At 46.2% G+C, this 17,178-nt stretch overlaps 2 protein-coding genes across 3 annotated transcripts in view; one reads left to right on the top strand and one right to left on the bottom strand.

Moving 5' to 3' along the window:
• LOC139995334 (uncharacterized) overlaps positions 1-17,178 on the top strand; it is a 307,852-nt gene that overhangs the window by 110,422 nt on the left and 180,252 nt on the right. The window lies entirely within an intron of this gene.
• The window catches only part of LOC139995245 (homeobox protein araucan), a 76,011-nt gene continuing 59,590 nt past the window's right edge, over positions 758-17,178 (bottom strand). For both annotated transcript variants that reach the window (XM_072018518.1, XM_072018527.1), the window contains exons 5-7: positions 14,173-15,157; positions 13,972-14,053; positions 758-4,117 (exon numbers count right to left, since the gene is read on the bottom strand). In XM_072018518.1, the coding sequence (XP_071874619.1) occupies positions 14,014-14,053; positions 14,173-15,157 (1,025 nt within the window). In that variant the 3' untranslated portion in view covers positions 758-4,117; positions 13,972-14,013. The remainder of the gene's footprint in view (positions 4,118-13,971; positions 14,054-14,172; positions 15,158-17,178) is intronic.

The raw sequence follows: 17,178 nt of genomic DNA on the forward strand, positions 1-17,178 counted from the left end.
TGCAAAGCCGATAATTGCCGGTCGCTTAACCGCCGGTTGGCCCACCGATACCCATCGATTCTCCTAATTATGCCAGCTTGATGCTCGTGTTAACCGCTAATATCCTTATACGCGTTCTTCTCGTTTTATTGGGCAAATTTGAAAATTAATAAATTACGGAACCGGTGTATGGAAATTGGAAATTTGATATTCGATTCACGCGTGTATGTAGATACGTTGTTAAAGGCAGTTGTCGCTTTAATCGTCGGGTAGATGCTACTTTTTAAATTGAATATTAAAATGATATATATCGCGGTATGTAGGGCGATTACGTATTATGATTGTTCAAAATAAAGTGGAAGTAACGGTATTAGTAATACTTCATCCCCGACGCTCCGATTATTAATGAAGACATACGTTTGTTTGAAGAAGAGACGATGTAATATATCGTTTCGTGCTGTACACTTGGAACTCCGCCTACTCGAAAGTGCCAATTAAATCGACCGTGGAACGTCAGAGTAAACGTTAAATGAATCTACTAAATCACGCAAAACTACTCGGCCGTTCTAAAATAATCGTCGTCGTAATCTTTCATGATTTCGTCAAATGGATAACAACGTAATTTCGCATGTTTTAAATACTCTATAAAACGACGATATTACGTTTTTAATCAAAACCATATTATTGGCGTACGTTAATTTTTCGCTGATGAAGGGGAGGGAGGATAATTTGGGATGACCAAGGTCAGAAAAAAAAAAAAAAGAAAGAAACGAAAATAAAAGGTGTAAATGTACAACATAATAGTCTCCTTTTTAATATAATGAATTCATAATGGTAATAGACAATAATAATAATATAATAATATAATAATAATATGATGTTACCAATAATAATAATAAAATTAATATAATAATAATAATAATAATAATAATAATAATAATAATAATAGATATATTCTGTCTATATTCACATTCAGAACTATGTACAGTTTAATTAATTTACAAGTGAATTCGTAAGAACAACCAAATAGAACCTATTAATCGTAATATATATATATATATATATTTATATATTTATATTTATATATATCTCTATATACTTAATACCTGTATATATATTCACACAGATATTCTTTCATTTCCTCTTTTTCTTCTGTGTCGAGGGATCACTCTGTGATCGTGTACAAGAAACACGTAAAATTCTTTGTCTCATTTTTTCCCTAATCTTACGATTCTTCTTTAATTTTTTATTTTTTATTTTCTTTTCTCTTTTTTTTATTTTTCGCCTGTATTCACAGATGATACAAGCGATACGCTTGATCCTCGATGTTATCACCTAGTTACACGCTGCGATGATTATTTACAAAACGATGATCAAGTCTCTATTTATTATTACATTATGATATACGTGTCAACGAATGCACGAGCACCGACCATCTTCGTCGAAGTACACTAGCACCGTAGTGTTCCTCCTTGATTCGTTCTTTCTTCTTTCCTTTAATCAAGTACGTAATATATTTCACTCTTCCTTTCATTCTCCAATCGTTTCTCTCTCGCTTGCAACTCTTTTCTTTTTTTCTCTCGTTAATTCTCTTCAACCTCGCCCATTATCACAGATATAAATAAATGTATTCTTTACAAAACAATGTACAATTTCTCCCATCGACCTGCTTCTCAGCTTCTGACACTCTCTAAAATTTCTTTCCCTCTCTCTTCCTTGCACAACACAAAACTTCGACGATAACACGCACGCACACTCGCTTACACATGCCAAAGTACAAAATGATAGTCGATTTTTATATTTTAGTTTCTTTTTTGTCTTTACTCCGTTCGTTTCGCTGCATCCATACACACACACCCACACCCACACCAACATCCACACACACATACACCCTCTCTCTCTCTCTCTCTCACTCTCTCTCTCTTTCTCTCTTTCTCTCTGTGCTCCACGCTCATTCACGAATCGGTCCTCTCTGCTCGTTCTTCACTACAGTAGGAGCCTCGAGAAACATTTGCGAGTCGACGCGTAATGCCTAGATTCCACCACTGTCGATGATCAGACTTTTCGAAAGGAGGATTGATTTATGCGATATACATATAATATAAAAAAATACCAACAATCTCGAGCACCGCGCATCTCGCTCTCCGCCCGTTTATTATAGATCAATTTCGCTTCTCTTGCTCGTCCAGGATCAACGCGACTCGAGCGAACTCGAGCGAAATCATCGTGACCATATTCCCTTCGCGCGAGATCACGAAGATCTACGAAATTAAGGGGGCCGAAGAATAAATGGATCGCGATCGATCTTGCTACACATATAAACACACACGCGCCAACTTACATATCGAGCGAGAAACTTCCATTTTGGCTGGGCTCGCGAGAACACGATCACGAGATATTTAAGCGATCAACGAGCATACGATCTAAAGCAACATATTGCACAGAGAGACGGTTGAAAGTAACGAGGACGAAGTACGATGCTAATTAAAAGTAGACACGTTATCGCATCGGCGAATTCTCGTGGTGCGCGCGCCGCGGACGCAGGAAACCGGAAGTCCTTCATGGATCACGAGTGCACAGTGCCCGCACGGAAAAAGGACGAATTTTTACTCTTAATTAGTTTACCGCTGCTGTTACCGTTCTTTCCTCTTTAAATCTCACCGTAATATCCATCCTTCGTGAATGGCGCAGCGTCCATCGACGATGGTATCGCGCGGGGACTACACTTTTAAAGTTACTTCCGCTATCCGTCGATTTTTCAACCGCGCCAACATATATACCGATATACGGTGGATTCGACTACATCTCGACGAATTTTTCAAAGATTCAGATTTAAGCCAAATCTGTGCTCCACTAGTAGCGTTCTGTCCATGTGAACGGCGCGGCGGCGTATTCGTGTACACGAGAATATTCCATCGCGAGTTTAATTAAAGAGTTACTGGTAGATTAAGGATAGAGTAGCGCCTGTACGATCCGGCTTCATCTTCTCCTTTCGTCTCTTTTCTACGGATATCCCCAACGGACGAGGGTGCCATTACGCGAGTCATGTTATGTCGAAGGTACGGAGAACCGACTTCATGCAAGGGTTGCTCGTTTTTTCATCGTTCGTGATTCCAACGATTTCTCATTGATCAAACGTTGAAAAATCTGAACGAGTTCAACTATGAATGGACCGATCTATGATCAGACCAACACTTCCCCAAGCTAGTTTTCGCGTGAACTATATGAGTTAACCTGAAATGGCTGCTACTTTGCACGTTGCCCGTGTGGTTTGCGGGTTCTTTTGACTCTTGGAATCGACAAGATCCGCTGATGAACAGATACAGATGGACGAGGAACGAGAAATATTCTGAACTTATCAGCTTGTTCCTCCATCCGCGATTTATATACAAAACGAACGATATTCGACGCGTTACCGATTTATTTAAGTTTTAAACGAATCTTGCGTACGAGTGTACGACGACCTCTTTATTTACAGAATCGGAGACCAGTTAAACACGCGGAACGATCGACGATGAACAATTGGTTGACTAAAGAATCGTCGAACGCGTGAAACGAGGTAACTTGGACGATGTTTCGCGCATCGAACTCTTTTCGACTGCTGCTCGACGAAGGACGAGTACCATCCTGTTTCGTCCAAAGAGATGGCGTTTCTCGCCAAACTTCCACCGAATGTCACAGACGTGCGATTCAGTGCGCGTCTTCCCTTCGCGACTATCTGTTCTCTCGCGATGACATCTTCTTGCTTTACGTACTAGTGCGTAAGCAGGCACTTTGACGTAATTCTCGTAATTCCTAAATCTTCTCTAAGCCGAAACGATTGGCTCGTGCACGCGCGCCACAGCCAAGTCCATTCGCTTTTCGCAGTCGCACTTTGCACGCTACAAGCACGATGTATGTATCTCAAGGACGAACCTCTGTGCTCCATTTCTTCCTTTCAAAAGATATCTCTTTTATCGCTTTTTTTCTATTCAGCGGCTGTCCGCTCCCTCTGCTTCCTCTCGCTTAGTTTGTTCGTCTATCTCTTCCCAGTTCCACCACCTTTCCTCTTGGAAATCACGCTGGTAAATCCCAGAACCTCTCAGCGGCGTGTACTTACAGTCCAGCGTCGCGGGGCCTTTGCGTTCTTCCTTTAATCCTGCAACAGAGAGACGAGGATGGTCTTAGGTGCAAGTCGCCGTGTTCTTTCGTTTTGGGTGTTCGCTTGGGGTGTTATTAATTAGGATTTTTCGAGAGGATTAGAAATATCGAGAACTGTTGAAATGGATTTTGTAGAACGTATCTGTGATCGTACAATGACAAATGACCGATTGAGATTCAGTGACACGTGTAATCATGTACGACGTGTGATACATTTGTTTCCCATCTTTTTGTAGACTTGCCGGCGATAAGAAACAAACGGCGTTCAACATAAAGAAGGATACTATGTTGAAGAGTGAATATTTTAAAATTTTCAGTATTCCGGACCAGTTATAACAAAAACTCTGTTGCACGATACTTTATAAACCTATTATTTATATCAAAAAAGCGTGTTCACGGCTCCAGGTAATTTGCGAAATAGTTATCAGGATTCACGAAAACGCAACGAATATCGCCTCAGCACGTTAAAATTCGTCTATGCTAAAGGGAACGCTGCCAGAGTTGAACGGCGGTTGGTTGTCTATTCGCGATTAGGGTTCAGCCTCTAAAATCGTTCTTGGATCTCAACGAGTAGGCGAGCTCGATAACAACGATAATCGCGACTCTCGCAATTAGACGGTCGTGTACGACTACACAGGTTAACCAGTCTGTGGTTGCTACCGGTATAAGATTTACGAAAATATCGTTTGCATGCTCGTAACTGGACTATTACGGGAGAGGTTATACCGCCATCGAGTTGCGTCCACTCTGTGCGGTTATTGTTACGCCATAATCTTGCGTGCACGAGTCCTGTCATGAATTTTCCATTAGTATAGCTACCGATTGTGTGGCTTCTGCCGTTCATATCATTTGATAGAAAAATTGGAATTTTAGGTAACAAATCGCCCCCCGCCCTTCCTAATCTCCGTGGAAATATACAACTTGGCGCAAAATCGTAAATTAAACTTCACAATTAACTGTTGCACATAATTTATGATAATATTAATAAATCGAACTTTGAGATGTTCGTAGTTATATTTAATTCGAAGAATAGACGTAACTCCACCCCGTTGACGTTCGGTTGGAAGGCGAAGTCCGTAGGTTTTCGCAACCGCGGCCAGATGAGCTGGATGTAAACTGCTTGTAAGATCATAGTTAACTATTAGCGAGCTGCAATACACGTCGGCGTTGCGGTAGATCGGAGCAATGTACGTCGTGGCTGGCTATCGATACGCGATTACCATGCGTCTCACCTGGTAGACAAGCGATGCTCTCGCACACAACGATCGCCAAGACCGATATCGAGCCGCTTCTCTACCTTCTTCCCGTTTCGCGACACGCTGCTGCAAATGGAACGTCGCTAACGTGGCTCGTCACACGGCGTACCGGTTCCGTGTGTGGCGCTTCTGCCTGCTGTTATCGTCGCAGTCTGATTAACGGGATTATCGCCGAGAATATCTGAACTCCCGCGCCAGAGGCGTTTCATCACAGCAGCTAAATGGCATCTACGTTCAAAAATATGTGGACATCGAGACGTTTGTGCCGGGAAATGTGACAGATTTAATGGTAAAGAAATAGTTGTTCGCGAGAGCTAAACATAGATTCCATTTATCGAGTTTAATGGCGATTTGGAGAAGGTAAATCGTTTTTTAATTCATAGATGGCAAATGTTTCGTGCTGAAACTATCTGTCTTCTTTTTGTTGTTACAAGCGTCACGACGAACATGTATGTGCTTTTAACAAGATTAACGTTGACTTTTATTAAGATCGAAATTTGATTAAGGATAATTTGATCGGATATCTTTTTATCGTATCAATTTTTATTACAATTATCTATTTGCGTCTAGATTCGAGATTGGTTGTATCGGCGTTAATAGATGTTCACAATGTTGTTCTGTGTACTTGATAATCGATTTACGAAGATAGATTCGAAAATAACCTCCTTCTAAATCTTCGATGATCAAAAGACGTATAGAAAATTAATTAAACGAAGACGTAGAAAACGCTATATAAAACGTAGTAATTCAAGTCCTATGTCTTCCTCGTCGTTACGTAAGAATTCCTCGAACGGACGTCTATCCTCTACCCCGTTTCGACGAATTTGCATACGTAACGACAGCTCCCAAGTACATTCCGATCGTGGTTCCACGCTCGAATGCCGAAAATCGCTGGCATTCGATTATCAGGCGAAATCACAGCCGCGCTATTCCAGACGTTTCGGCATCCAAGAATCACCTCGTTCGATCTGTCAACGACCGACTCTCGGAAGATTCGCGAAACCTTCGCAATTATATCGCCTTGACTACTTGATCTATATCTATAATTTGCATCGTTGATACGATACGCGATAGAGGATCGCCGCAGGAGTCTCGCAAACGATTGGAAAAAATGTCTCATTTACCTCCGATGGTGTATGGCACAGGTTAACCTGTTAACGGTGTCGTTCTTTAATTAGAGACTTTTATAATCAGAGAATTAACGATGATGCGACTTTTTTCTTGCGATTTTTTCCCATCAATTTGTATTATCGGATTCTGTTTTTTAAAATCGTGGCTACGACAGAGAATTCCAAGCATTCGCTTAATATATCTTCTCTTCGTTTCTTCAACTTATTTTACGAAACTCAAAGAAATTAATTAAACTGGTTATTTAACGGAATAAACTTCTCTTATATAGTCTTTTTGCAATAGAGTTTGATCATTCAACGAAAATGAAAGCAATATACGATAATGGCAACAAACATCGAAGGAATATATGGATGTACCACTGTACACATTCTCCGCTAGAACGATGCGAAAATAAGCTTCGCAATGGAAATGAGGGGAACGAGAATGCGGTGGAAAAACGTCTGGAATATATCAGGGCCGTTAACGGAGCGTTACGTATGCCAACGTCGCTACGGATCGACGTTTTACACAGCATGGGACTATCGATACGCGATTACAGTGTCTCACCTAGCGAACAACTTCGTGTACGTGCGCTGCCGCGATCACCGTGGCCGATAGAGGCCTCCGCCTCCAAGCGTGGAGAATCTCTGCACGCTCCGGATGGAATGCCGTCGCTTCTCGATTATGGATACTTGAAACGGGAGCGATATACGCTGTAGCATTTTTTCCATCGATGTGAAAAACTTTACTACCATTTCTGCGGACTTTCGAATTCCTTTAACTTTACGCGAAACTTCAACTAAATTAATCCTTTGCCTTGCAATATCTAGTTACGCTCGTCACGTGAATTACCATTTTCTTTAATGGAATTTCACATTCCACGGATCGCTATAAATTAACATTAACTATTATATAACGCTTCAACATTTTGCATTTGATACGGTATATCGTTAGATAATGAACAGTTGGCGCGCAAGTATATGCTTAACGAGTAATTAAACGAGCAGTTAAACGAGTAGCTAACACTTATGATAGATTATACGTAGCTACTGAAAAGATCATAAAGCAAGAGGCTAATTATTCGTTTAGTTGCGTCTACCCATCGATGTTAAGTTAAAGGAGACCACAAAATTACAAAGTAGACAGGTAGCATGGTAGAAGTATCGCATCTCAACGACCTCGAGCAACCCGAGCAATCCGATCTGATTTGCAACACGATGTACAAAACGAGAAGTGCAATTGCACGACGGATCGTCGAAGCGTTTCCTCGATTAAAACAATTAGTGGAACCCGATGTACGTACGTATGGCGTCGCGGAAATTTTTCACGATCGATTAAACGAGACGCTGTGTAGCCATTTGTTGAACGTTTCAAAGGTGTGACAGTGGCCGATGGCGTCCAACGAATATTTCAAAACGCCACGGGTTATCTGTCGCACCGGCCGCGTCTCTCTTTATTCCGTTGCTCGTTCTCCGGTTCATCGCCGAGCGCGTAAACCGAAATGACGCGAAACCGGATGACAAATGCCGCGCGATTACGCGACAAGTCGTTCGAGAAGATCCGACCACGTTTAAACGCGCTTTCTCGCGTGTATCCAACCTCCATAGGACTTTTTACACGGAACTCCCTCGGCCATCCGTCCATCACGGCGACTCGTTGTGTGGTTCTCTTGGAAATTCGCTCGGCAACGCGTGGAAGGCCGCCCAGGAACGACGAAGCAAGTAATTGCGGGGTGATTAGTGCGAGGTCTGTTAAACTACGTATTTGTCTCTTTCTGAGATTATTGCTACGCGCTATCTGTCGGATACGAGTCCAGTATTCGTGTACTCTGGAGCGTGGAAGAGAATTAGTTCAGTTTGATGGCAGGCATAGTTAGGTATATGCAACGAACTATTTATCAACACGTAACTTCTCTAACGTTTTTTTTTTGAAGTAGTATATCTATTATTCGCAATACGATTAAAATTAGTGTAAGTAAAATGTCGTGACGTTCCTATCAATCTACAAGCGCTACTCTTGTACAAGGCTACGCCTTTCTTCCATATATTTACTTCTATATATTCAAAACCAAGCTTTTCCCCTCTTGCACTTCTTGTTTCACTTTGTTCGTTCAATAAAGACACGCGCTGCCACGTTGTTCCTTCGCTCAAAGGGACCCAGCGGTGCATGTATTTTTCATCTATATGAAATTCATCGGACACGATGTAGAGTCTGCAAGTTTGGTTCGTTTATTCAAACGACAGAGTGTCCAGGATCGAGTCGGGGAATATTCATGAACACGGTTTGCCGGTGAATCGACGCGACAAGGAGCTTACGTACGCGTGCACCTCGGCGTTGCTCCGTGTGGAAGAAGCGCCATGAAAATCCGGCTTTCACGCGAGCTCGCCTTTCTAAAAGCGGAATCTCGCCTGGATGAAATCGATACCCAAGCCTCCAAAACGAAACAGTCATTTCTGCTATCGGGTTCTCGTAATTGCGAAGCTTTTAATACGACTCCCCCACTTCCAGTACCTTTCAGCGCAAGAAACCTGTTTATCCGTTCTCCATTATCTTCGACACGAAAAACGACATTACGAAACGCGGTTCGCGGTTAACCTCTACCCGGTCGAACCTCACAGACGTATTCCGCATTTTTTCGACACCCGAATTTCACGCTGACAACGAGCGAATTAAATTCGTTTAATCTGTCGGAGATTTTTCTTCGCCGGAGGTAGCCGCGAAGCAGACGTTGCACAACCTATCTACCGAGCAGCCGGATTTAGAGAAAGCCATACTAACGAGATGAATCCGCTATCGAGCTAAGAATCTCTCGACATTGAGAACGAAATTCTCGGTTTGATACTATTGCGTTAATTAATGGGATAGATTTTTCGGTTAACACGAAGTATACGAAATGTTGCTGGATATTATGTGTTTCTATTTCGTCGAAGCTGAAAGATGGAAATCACGTCGAAAACCTAATTTTAAGTAACTACCTTGATGTACAGTGTAGATATGTACATATTCTCTCTTTCTATTACCATTAGTGCTAAGAATTGGATTAATTAAGCAAGTGTAACTATACGAATGAAAAACAGGACGGAGTAGCGACTGACCGTATCGATTTATGGAATTATACGCCAACAAATATCCTTCAACACCTCTGATGTCCACCGTTTTAATACGAAAAGATTCACGAACAAAGAGCGTGACACGCATCGTTTGCGAAGTTTGTCCATTTTCACGTCGGGGCATCCTCTTTCATTCCCGATAGCGGAGCAAGATCCCGGGATAAGCCGGATTAAGATCTCACAGAGAGACACGGAGAGAACGTTCCTCTCGGGCTGGCGCGGAGGCTCCGTGACGGTAATTTACGCGTAATCGCGACGATGATCTCCAGCCTCCGAGACAACGCTCAACGCGACGTCGTAATTTCACGCGAACGGGGAAGGTCACGGCGAGCATCTCGTGAAATCGACACGTGCGCCAACCACGAAGACGAGAAACCGACAAGAAATCAGATGAGAACGATCTACTGAGACGATAACGACTGAATTTCGAACGGACGTCGCACTTTAACATAATCAACGCTTTGGAAAGGAGGAAAGGAGGGCTGAATTCGATGGAAAAGCAGGATTAATTACAGCGTCACCGCGTTATCTGTCGTACGAGTCGGTGTTGTTTGCATGCCGCGACGGGAACGAGCGTGAAATTACGATGATTATAAAATTGATCCTCGTACGATCGCGCATTAGACCCGTCGAAATTACCGGACGCGACGACGACGTGTTTTCCGCGAGATCGTGCCGACGTACCGTTGATAATACGTTCTGGGTCTAGGATCTGAACGGACACAACGTTGTTGCTCCTTGTTTAATTGTATAATTACAACACTCGACTGCGCCGAACGACTGTATTAACGACCGGTGGCAGGCCCATTTTCCGGGGAGATCGTACGCGATTAATTGGCGGCGGAGCGAGATAATTAGAAATTATAGCGATAAGCTACGAGGAAAAACAGCGCAGCTAGTTTTCTTCGACGGAATCTCGACCACGCTGTTCCATCACGGGTAACGTGTCCTTTTAGAAGAGCGGAAAACGAACTCTTCGTCTTGATACTTTCGTCTTGAGGACGTTCGACGAGTTCGTTCGATCAAACGCGTTTACTTAGCGATAACTCGTTCCCCGTGGCGAGCACGAATTTGCAAATGTCCAGAACGATTCTGGTGGAAGAGGAACGACCAGGTTGGGGAGGTTTTAGCAGGTTCTCCGGTTACTCAGGTAGCAAGTTGGACCCGAGGCCCGAGGTCGAGACGTAAATCCGGGCTACCGTTTCGACCCTGAGGATCTCACGATCTACGTTGCGGTGTAATAAAGCCGAGAGCCGCGATCGCGCGTCCATCGGCGGATCCAGGGTAAAAATGGGGGTCGAGGACAAAGAAGGACGCGGTCTCGGAGGCGACCAGGCGGTGAAACGCCTGCCGGGAATTCCAGAAACGCGGCGATGGCCTCTCATCGAGTCGAAGAGGAAAGAAGAAGGAGGAAAGAAGAAACTGTGCGGTGGCGGTTTCTCGCGAGGATCGTGGACAACACGGAGAAGGGGCGGAGGAATCGCGACGACGCGATGTCTCGGTAGGATTTATCGAGGAGACACCTGAATCCTACCGGAATCTCGTAGCTGTTAAAACGATCGGCTATCCTGTCGCGTTCGCGGAGGCAACGTAGACAACGACGTCGACGGTACGCCTGGTGGTCGCGAATTTTATGCAGATCCGGCGCGATCGTGTAAATATCGCGGTCGGTGTTGCTCGGTTGAGGTCAGGAAGAGGGATCGCCGGACCCAGATCGGGAGTTCACCACCCAGCCTAATGGCAATTAAATATCCCCGGGCTAATTGGCAATTATAGGCCACGGGTGTCGAAGGTGTTTCTCGTCTCCCTTGCACGCGGCGCCATTTAAGCTCCGATCTCTCTTTTCTTCCTTCGTTTTCCGTCGCTGAGCTGGTTCGTCGAGAGGAACAGCAGAACCGAAAAAAAGAAACACAGGTCCGATAGGTAGGTGCAACAAGGGGCACTCTCTCGTACGATCTGGAGCTTATACGTATACCTGGCTGCCTGTAGCCATAGCTCGCAGGTTGAGCACAGGTTTGAGAAGAGCTGAGAAGGAGGAGAGAGGGTCCAGGAGGGAGAGTTCGGTGTTTTGGACGCGAGAGAGGAGAGTTATAAGCGTCCAGACGCCACGAGGCCCCAAATGTTCCCCGGTCCATACACAGGCCCAGAGGAGAGGAAATGAGGAGAGAGGACCGAGGTGACGACAGCGAAAACTAGTTTATTTGGGACGCGGCTATAAATTAGGATCAGATCGCCACGCGATAAGAGTACCGGCTAACACCCGGTTCCTTTCGAAGGTAGCGTCTCTTTCTCTCCGATTCTTCGTTCCTCCGCGTTCCGTTAACCTTCCTTCTCTTTCTTCCTCCACTTCTTTCGGTTGGTCGAGCTACGAAGAGAAGACGAAGAAGAGAAGACGAGATCGTCCTCCTCGTTGCACCTTCGCCTAGTCGTGTCTCAAGTTGATTCTCGTTCGGCGTTTCGTCGTCGTTGTAGCCGTCTCTATCCCGGTGAATAATGCGGGAAAGTTGCTCGTTTCCAGCCAAACGAACGACGCGACGCTAATTGATATGCCTGCCGTTTGCAAACGACTCTTGATTCTTCACGATGCCAGAATTATCAAAGTGTCGACGAACAACAGGCATTTTCATCGAACGGTATTTGATTGTTTCTTTCGAACCGTGATTCGGATCTGTAATGGCTTGTCTTGTCCTTCCCGTTTCTTCTTCGTTGCTCCTTGCTTCTTGTTTGAAAAAACTGGTCCCGATGTGTTTACAACATCGACGAATCAGATAACCTTGAAACCAGCGATGCCTTCGAAATACGCGACGAAAGAAGCCAGAAAAAAATCGGAGTAGGAAAGAGACTTGACGACGAATCTCGTTCTCCTTCTTTTTTTACATTGTCGCGAGTGGTATGAAGCAGCGATATCTCGGAGCCGATTAACTACTTGGTCGACTACTTTTCTATCTCTTCTTTCTATTAACGGGTCGTTGAAAGATACCGATAGCGAAGGTAGATAGGTATATATGCCTAATTTCAGCGTTTCTTATTTATCTACGATACGCGGACGAAGAAAGCGATGAATCATAGCAGAAGACGAGAGATAAGTGACTTGATCGTTCCAGGACTGGTTTCTAACGAAACCGCTACGTGGTTTCGAATTCATTGAAACATTAACAAACCCATCTTTTTCGTTGCTACTGAAGACCTAATGGTGTCATTGCGATCCAATATTATTCCATTAATTACGCTTTTATACCTTTTTCCTAAATAAAACGAACTCCCAATTAACGATAGAGACAAACGAATTTGCATATCAACTGGGACTATCCGTCCAGGAATTAATCAAGAAGAGGATACCGCACCGCTTTCGCAAAGCCACTCCCGAAAACCAGAGATCCATCAATCGAGTATCATCGTGACCTCGCCACGTTCCACGTTCTCGAAATGCTGCGCGTCTTATTCCAGCGAATTCGAGTGCGGCGCGTTCCACTCTGTGAGAGGATACATAGTACGCGAGAGGACCGTGCGGTCGGTCGTTCAGTCAGCAACGCGACAGGTTGAGGTGTGCCCGGTAGAGAGTGCGGTGTGTTCTACGGTACACAAACGTACACACGCTACTTCACACACAGGCAAACAAGCTCGGAAGAGCGTGGCCATAACGTGGTGGGTTGCGCGCGCGAGAAAGACGCGGCCAGCCAGTGGTGATTCCATTCACTGATTGAAATCTCCGTCCATTTGTCACTGTCAAGGAGGTGGCGATAGCCTCTCTCCTCTCCCGTTTTCTTTCTCCGCTTCCCGCTTGTACTCTCCCGATCCGTTCACCAACCGAGCTCGACTCGATACTCGATGCTCATTATTATTTAAACAATCGAAAGGCCAACCCTAACGACCCATCGACAGCATCCAATATTAATTTCTTATCGATTTTCGCGACCACGTACCGCGAAAAGCTCTCGCGACGAGATACTCCATTCCGCCGATTTGCAAATCTATTACGCGCCCGTGTACCGTGACAGCCATCCTCCTCTCTGCCGTGCATCCACGCGTTTCCCGCTTCTCGTTCGCGAAATGAATTATTGCGATCGCACCTCGTGGTGGTACACGCGGCACGCGATTAGCGTCGTCGATGTGCTTATGATTTGTCATCGAGTCCCTCTCTGTAGACACCGGTATACGAGGTGTTTTTTCACTCCGACCGTACAGTGATTCTTTCGTGATATTTTCTCGACGCGAATACACGTATATCAGGAATTCTATCCGACGACGCGACGTTGGCCTAAGGCGATCCAGGCATACGGCGTAGGTTCGAGAGAGATCGGAAGATCTGGTTCGTTAAGTGGCAAAAAATCGAGGCTTTAGCCGGGCGACAAAGAGAACGGAGAGGTTCCACTCACCTGGAGGATCGCGACGGTGATCCGGAATCGACCCAAGGCGCCTTAGACCGGCGATACGAATCCGCTACCCATGGACTGCGAGCTGTAACAGTTGATTTCAAACGTTACCTCTGTTCCTATTTCTATACCACCGTGGTTTATACACGCGGTTTCTGCGTGGATCGAACTATCAAGGTTTGGAAACGAGGTTGGTCCACCTACCCCTTGTAGAACGGTTTAAACGCAGTGGTGGCCTCCGTGGGCGGTAAGCTGGCAGTGGTCTGATGCTGGTGCAGAATGGAGTTCTGTCCCGCCGGTGAGAAGTCCTTATGAGGCGACGCCTGTAATCTGGAGCTGAAGGAGGAACCGCTGCTGGCCGAACCGGAACTGGTCGACAAATAGCCGCCGGCAGCCGGATGACTCGGCCCGTACGGATTCGGATTACCGTTGGTCGTTGCGTTGCTGTTGCCACCAGTGCAGTAACCGCCCGGTGGTGCCTGGATCACTCCATTCGGTGTAGCCACCTTCATGTTGGGCGGTGTTTGGGGTGGAGTGTCCGTACCAACCTCGGGAAACCCCGCCGCCGCCGAGGAGGACGCGCTCGAACTCGATCCGGACGAGGAATTGGGGTTGTAATGGAGCTGCCCTCCGGACGAGGACGAGAGGAAACCGCCGTATCTCGTCGCCGCGCTCGAATACGGCGCGGTTGCGGCTGCGGAGGGACTCATCGACGCCGACGAGGGTAACGCGAACGAACTCAGGTTTCCACCTCCACCCCCGGCGCCGCCACCACCACTACCACCGGAACCACCTAGCCAAGGCTGCTGCGAATGATGGTGATGAGCCTGATTGGACAGGTGGTGCTGCTGCTGTCCGTAGTGTTGTTGGTGATGAAGATGATGATACTGTTGATGGTGAGGATGCGTGAGAGGCGGAGGAGTCTTACTCGCTGCTGTGTCCGCCAGCGACCAGATTTTCGGCTTGGTCGCCGGGATTGGTACACCGGCCGCGCTGCAATCCGACTTGATACCCTCGTCCTTGAGATGGTCCTCCCCGGCGTATCCTTGATGATGATGGTGATGGTGCTGCATCGCATGGTGAAAGGGATGTTCTCCTCGTCGGGGGTCCTCCTCGAGATCGAGGTCGTCCTCCTCGTCCAGGTCCTTGTCGTGCTGCAAGTGCTCCGCTTTCACGTGCCTCATCGGCTCTGCAAACAGACCGGCGCGCGTCAATTTAGTAAATTGGCCGTTGAGTTTCGATGGTCGACGTTGGGCCGTGCATCGTCTCGTGATCAAGGAAAAAGTTCCCTACCGGTCATAAACGCGAATACCTCGAGTGGTAAGTATATAACGAATAAAAGCCGACTTAATAGCTCGTAAAATTCCCCCCTCTTGTCCTTTTTCTTCTCTTTGTCCGCGATATAATGCACAGAAAAAAAAAAAAGGTAAAGGAAGAGAGAGTAAGATGGAAAACATTTTCCACGGAACTGATAGAAAATTTAGTAGGGTTAACGGTATCGCATTACGAGCTCGCCCCTTCCTCTCGTTATTTGGCCTGCACGCAATGTCAGAATTAATGGTTTATAATCCCTGGTGTGAAAGTGAGATCTACGCGAGTCGGACGGTATATACATATATCGGGCTCCCCGGGTAGCGAAGGGTCGACGACGCCGGGGGAAACGTATCGAAGCGTCCCTTGAACCCCTTATACGGTTAAGCTGTAAGGGATGCTGTGAAAAAAAGGGAGCGAAGCCTTCAACCACTTTGAGGCGCGAGAGATTTTAGTTCCCCCTCGAGGCAGGGAGAACACCGGGAGAGAAAATAGGGAAGCTGTATCCTTTTTCCCTTTCCCTCTGCCTCTCCTTCGTATCTTCCTCTCTTTTACTCTCGCGAGTCTCTCTCAGGGCACTCTAGGATCGTCCCAAGCGTCTGCCAGCTAGCTAGCTAGCCAGCCAGCCAGCCAGCCATCCAGCCAACCATCGAGCCAAGCCAGCCAGTCAGTCAGGGGTGAGAATTTCATTAAGAGGTTCGAATGAGTCGGCAGAGGGTTTACTTGATGGGTCGTCAAGCGATAATTCCCAAGCTAGAAGGGGCCGCAACCCCCGCGCCAGGAAAACAGAAATGGACGGATAGATGGCTGGCACAGCAAGACAGAGAGGAACGGAGATACGGAGAAACAGAGAGTTTAGGTTTAGGGTGCGTACGCGCCCCCTTATAAAGGGAACCTTATGGACCAACTAAATAGATACCACCGTCGAGTCCACAAGTGGCTCTTTAACTTTTGACCCCCTTTTATCAGTCCTTAATCTCGTAATCTTCGCGCTGTCCGACACTGTACCTCGGACAGGACGAACCACGTCATCGATTCTATTTTATAATTTCTATATACGCGACGGAAATCGTAACCGTGTTTCGACGGACGACAGTATCGACATTTACCGACGATGATAGAGATAGCCTGTTGCTGTTGACGCACTTGAAAAAAAAAATCGAGTGGACCACTCGTGGAGAGTATCTTACAACAAGGCCAGACTGTGGCAGCCCTCGCGCTCGTGCTCTCGAGTGACCTTTTCCCTTCGACGTTTGGCATGGAAATTCATGAGGGCTCTCTTGAATTTAGCAAACTTCCTGGCAAACCTTGCGGCTGTCTCGTTCGACCCGGTACACGCCATATCCTCTGCCGTATTCAAGGGCCAGCGATACGGAAACCGCTTTCGACATTCATAGACGTGGAACGGGCAAGCTATAACGCACGACCGAATACGTTCCACGTTTCCATCCGGCGATTCCTTCGCTGTCAATATTCTCGAGAAGCAAAACGGTGGAAAGGTCGGGTATATTCATACGCGAACACAAATCACCGTGGACTGGAAGGAGCGAGCTGGGAATAGAAAACAAATCGCTTTCGTACGGACTCCGTTCTTTCTCGGCGGATTTTCGGTGGGCTTGTTTTCTGCGTGGTCCTTTAAAATTACGAGGCATCACGGGACGAGCGTGACGCTGCTCGACAACGCAACGCCTAAATGTCCCGAATCGAAGAGAGCTGGGCCGAGAGCCAGTGAGAACTGGAGAGAACGAGCGCGAGAGGGACAAAGTAAAGGGCGGTAGACAGAGGACAGGCGACGAGGCAGAGAGGATGAGGACGCGAGGAACAGAGAGGACCGATATTGGCCAATGTGCGGTGGGGTAATGGTGGCCATAGGAGGGTCCGTACCATTCGTCTCGCCGC

This window comes from Bombus fervidus, chromosome 2, assembly GCF_041682495.2.
Source record: "Bombus fervidus isolate BK054 chromosome 2, iyBomFerv1, whole genome shotgun sequence".
In the NCBI taxonomy this organism is placed as follows: Eukaryota; Metazoa; Arthropoda; class Insecta; order Hymenoptera; family Apidae; genus Bombus; species Bombus fervidus.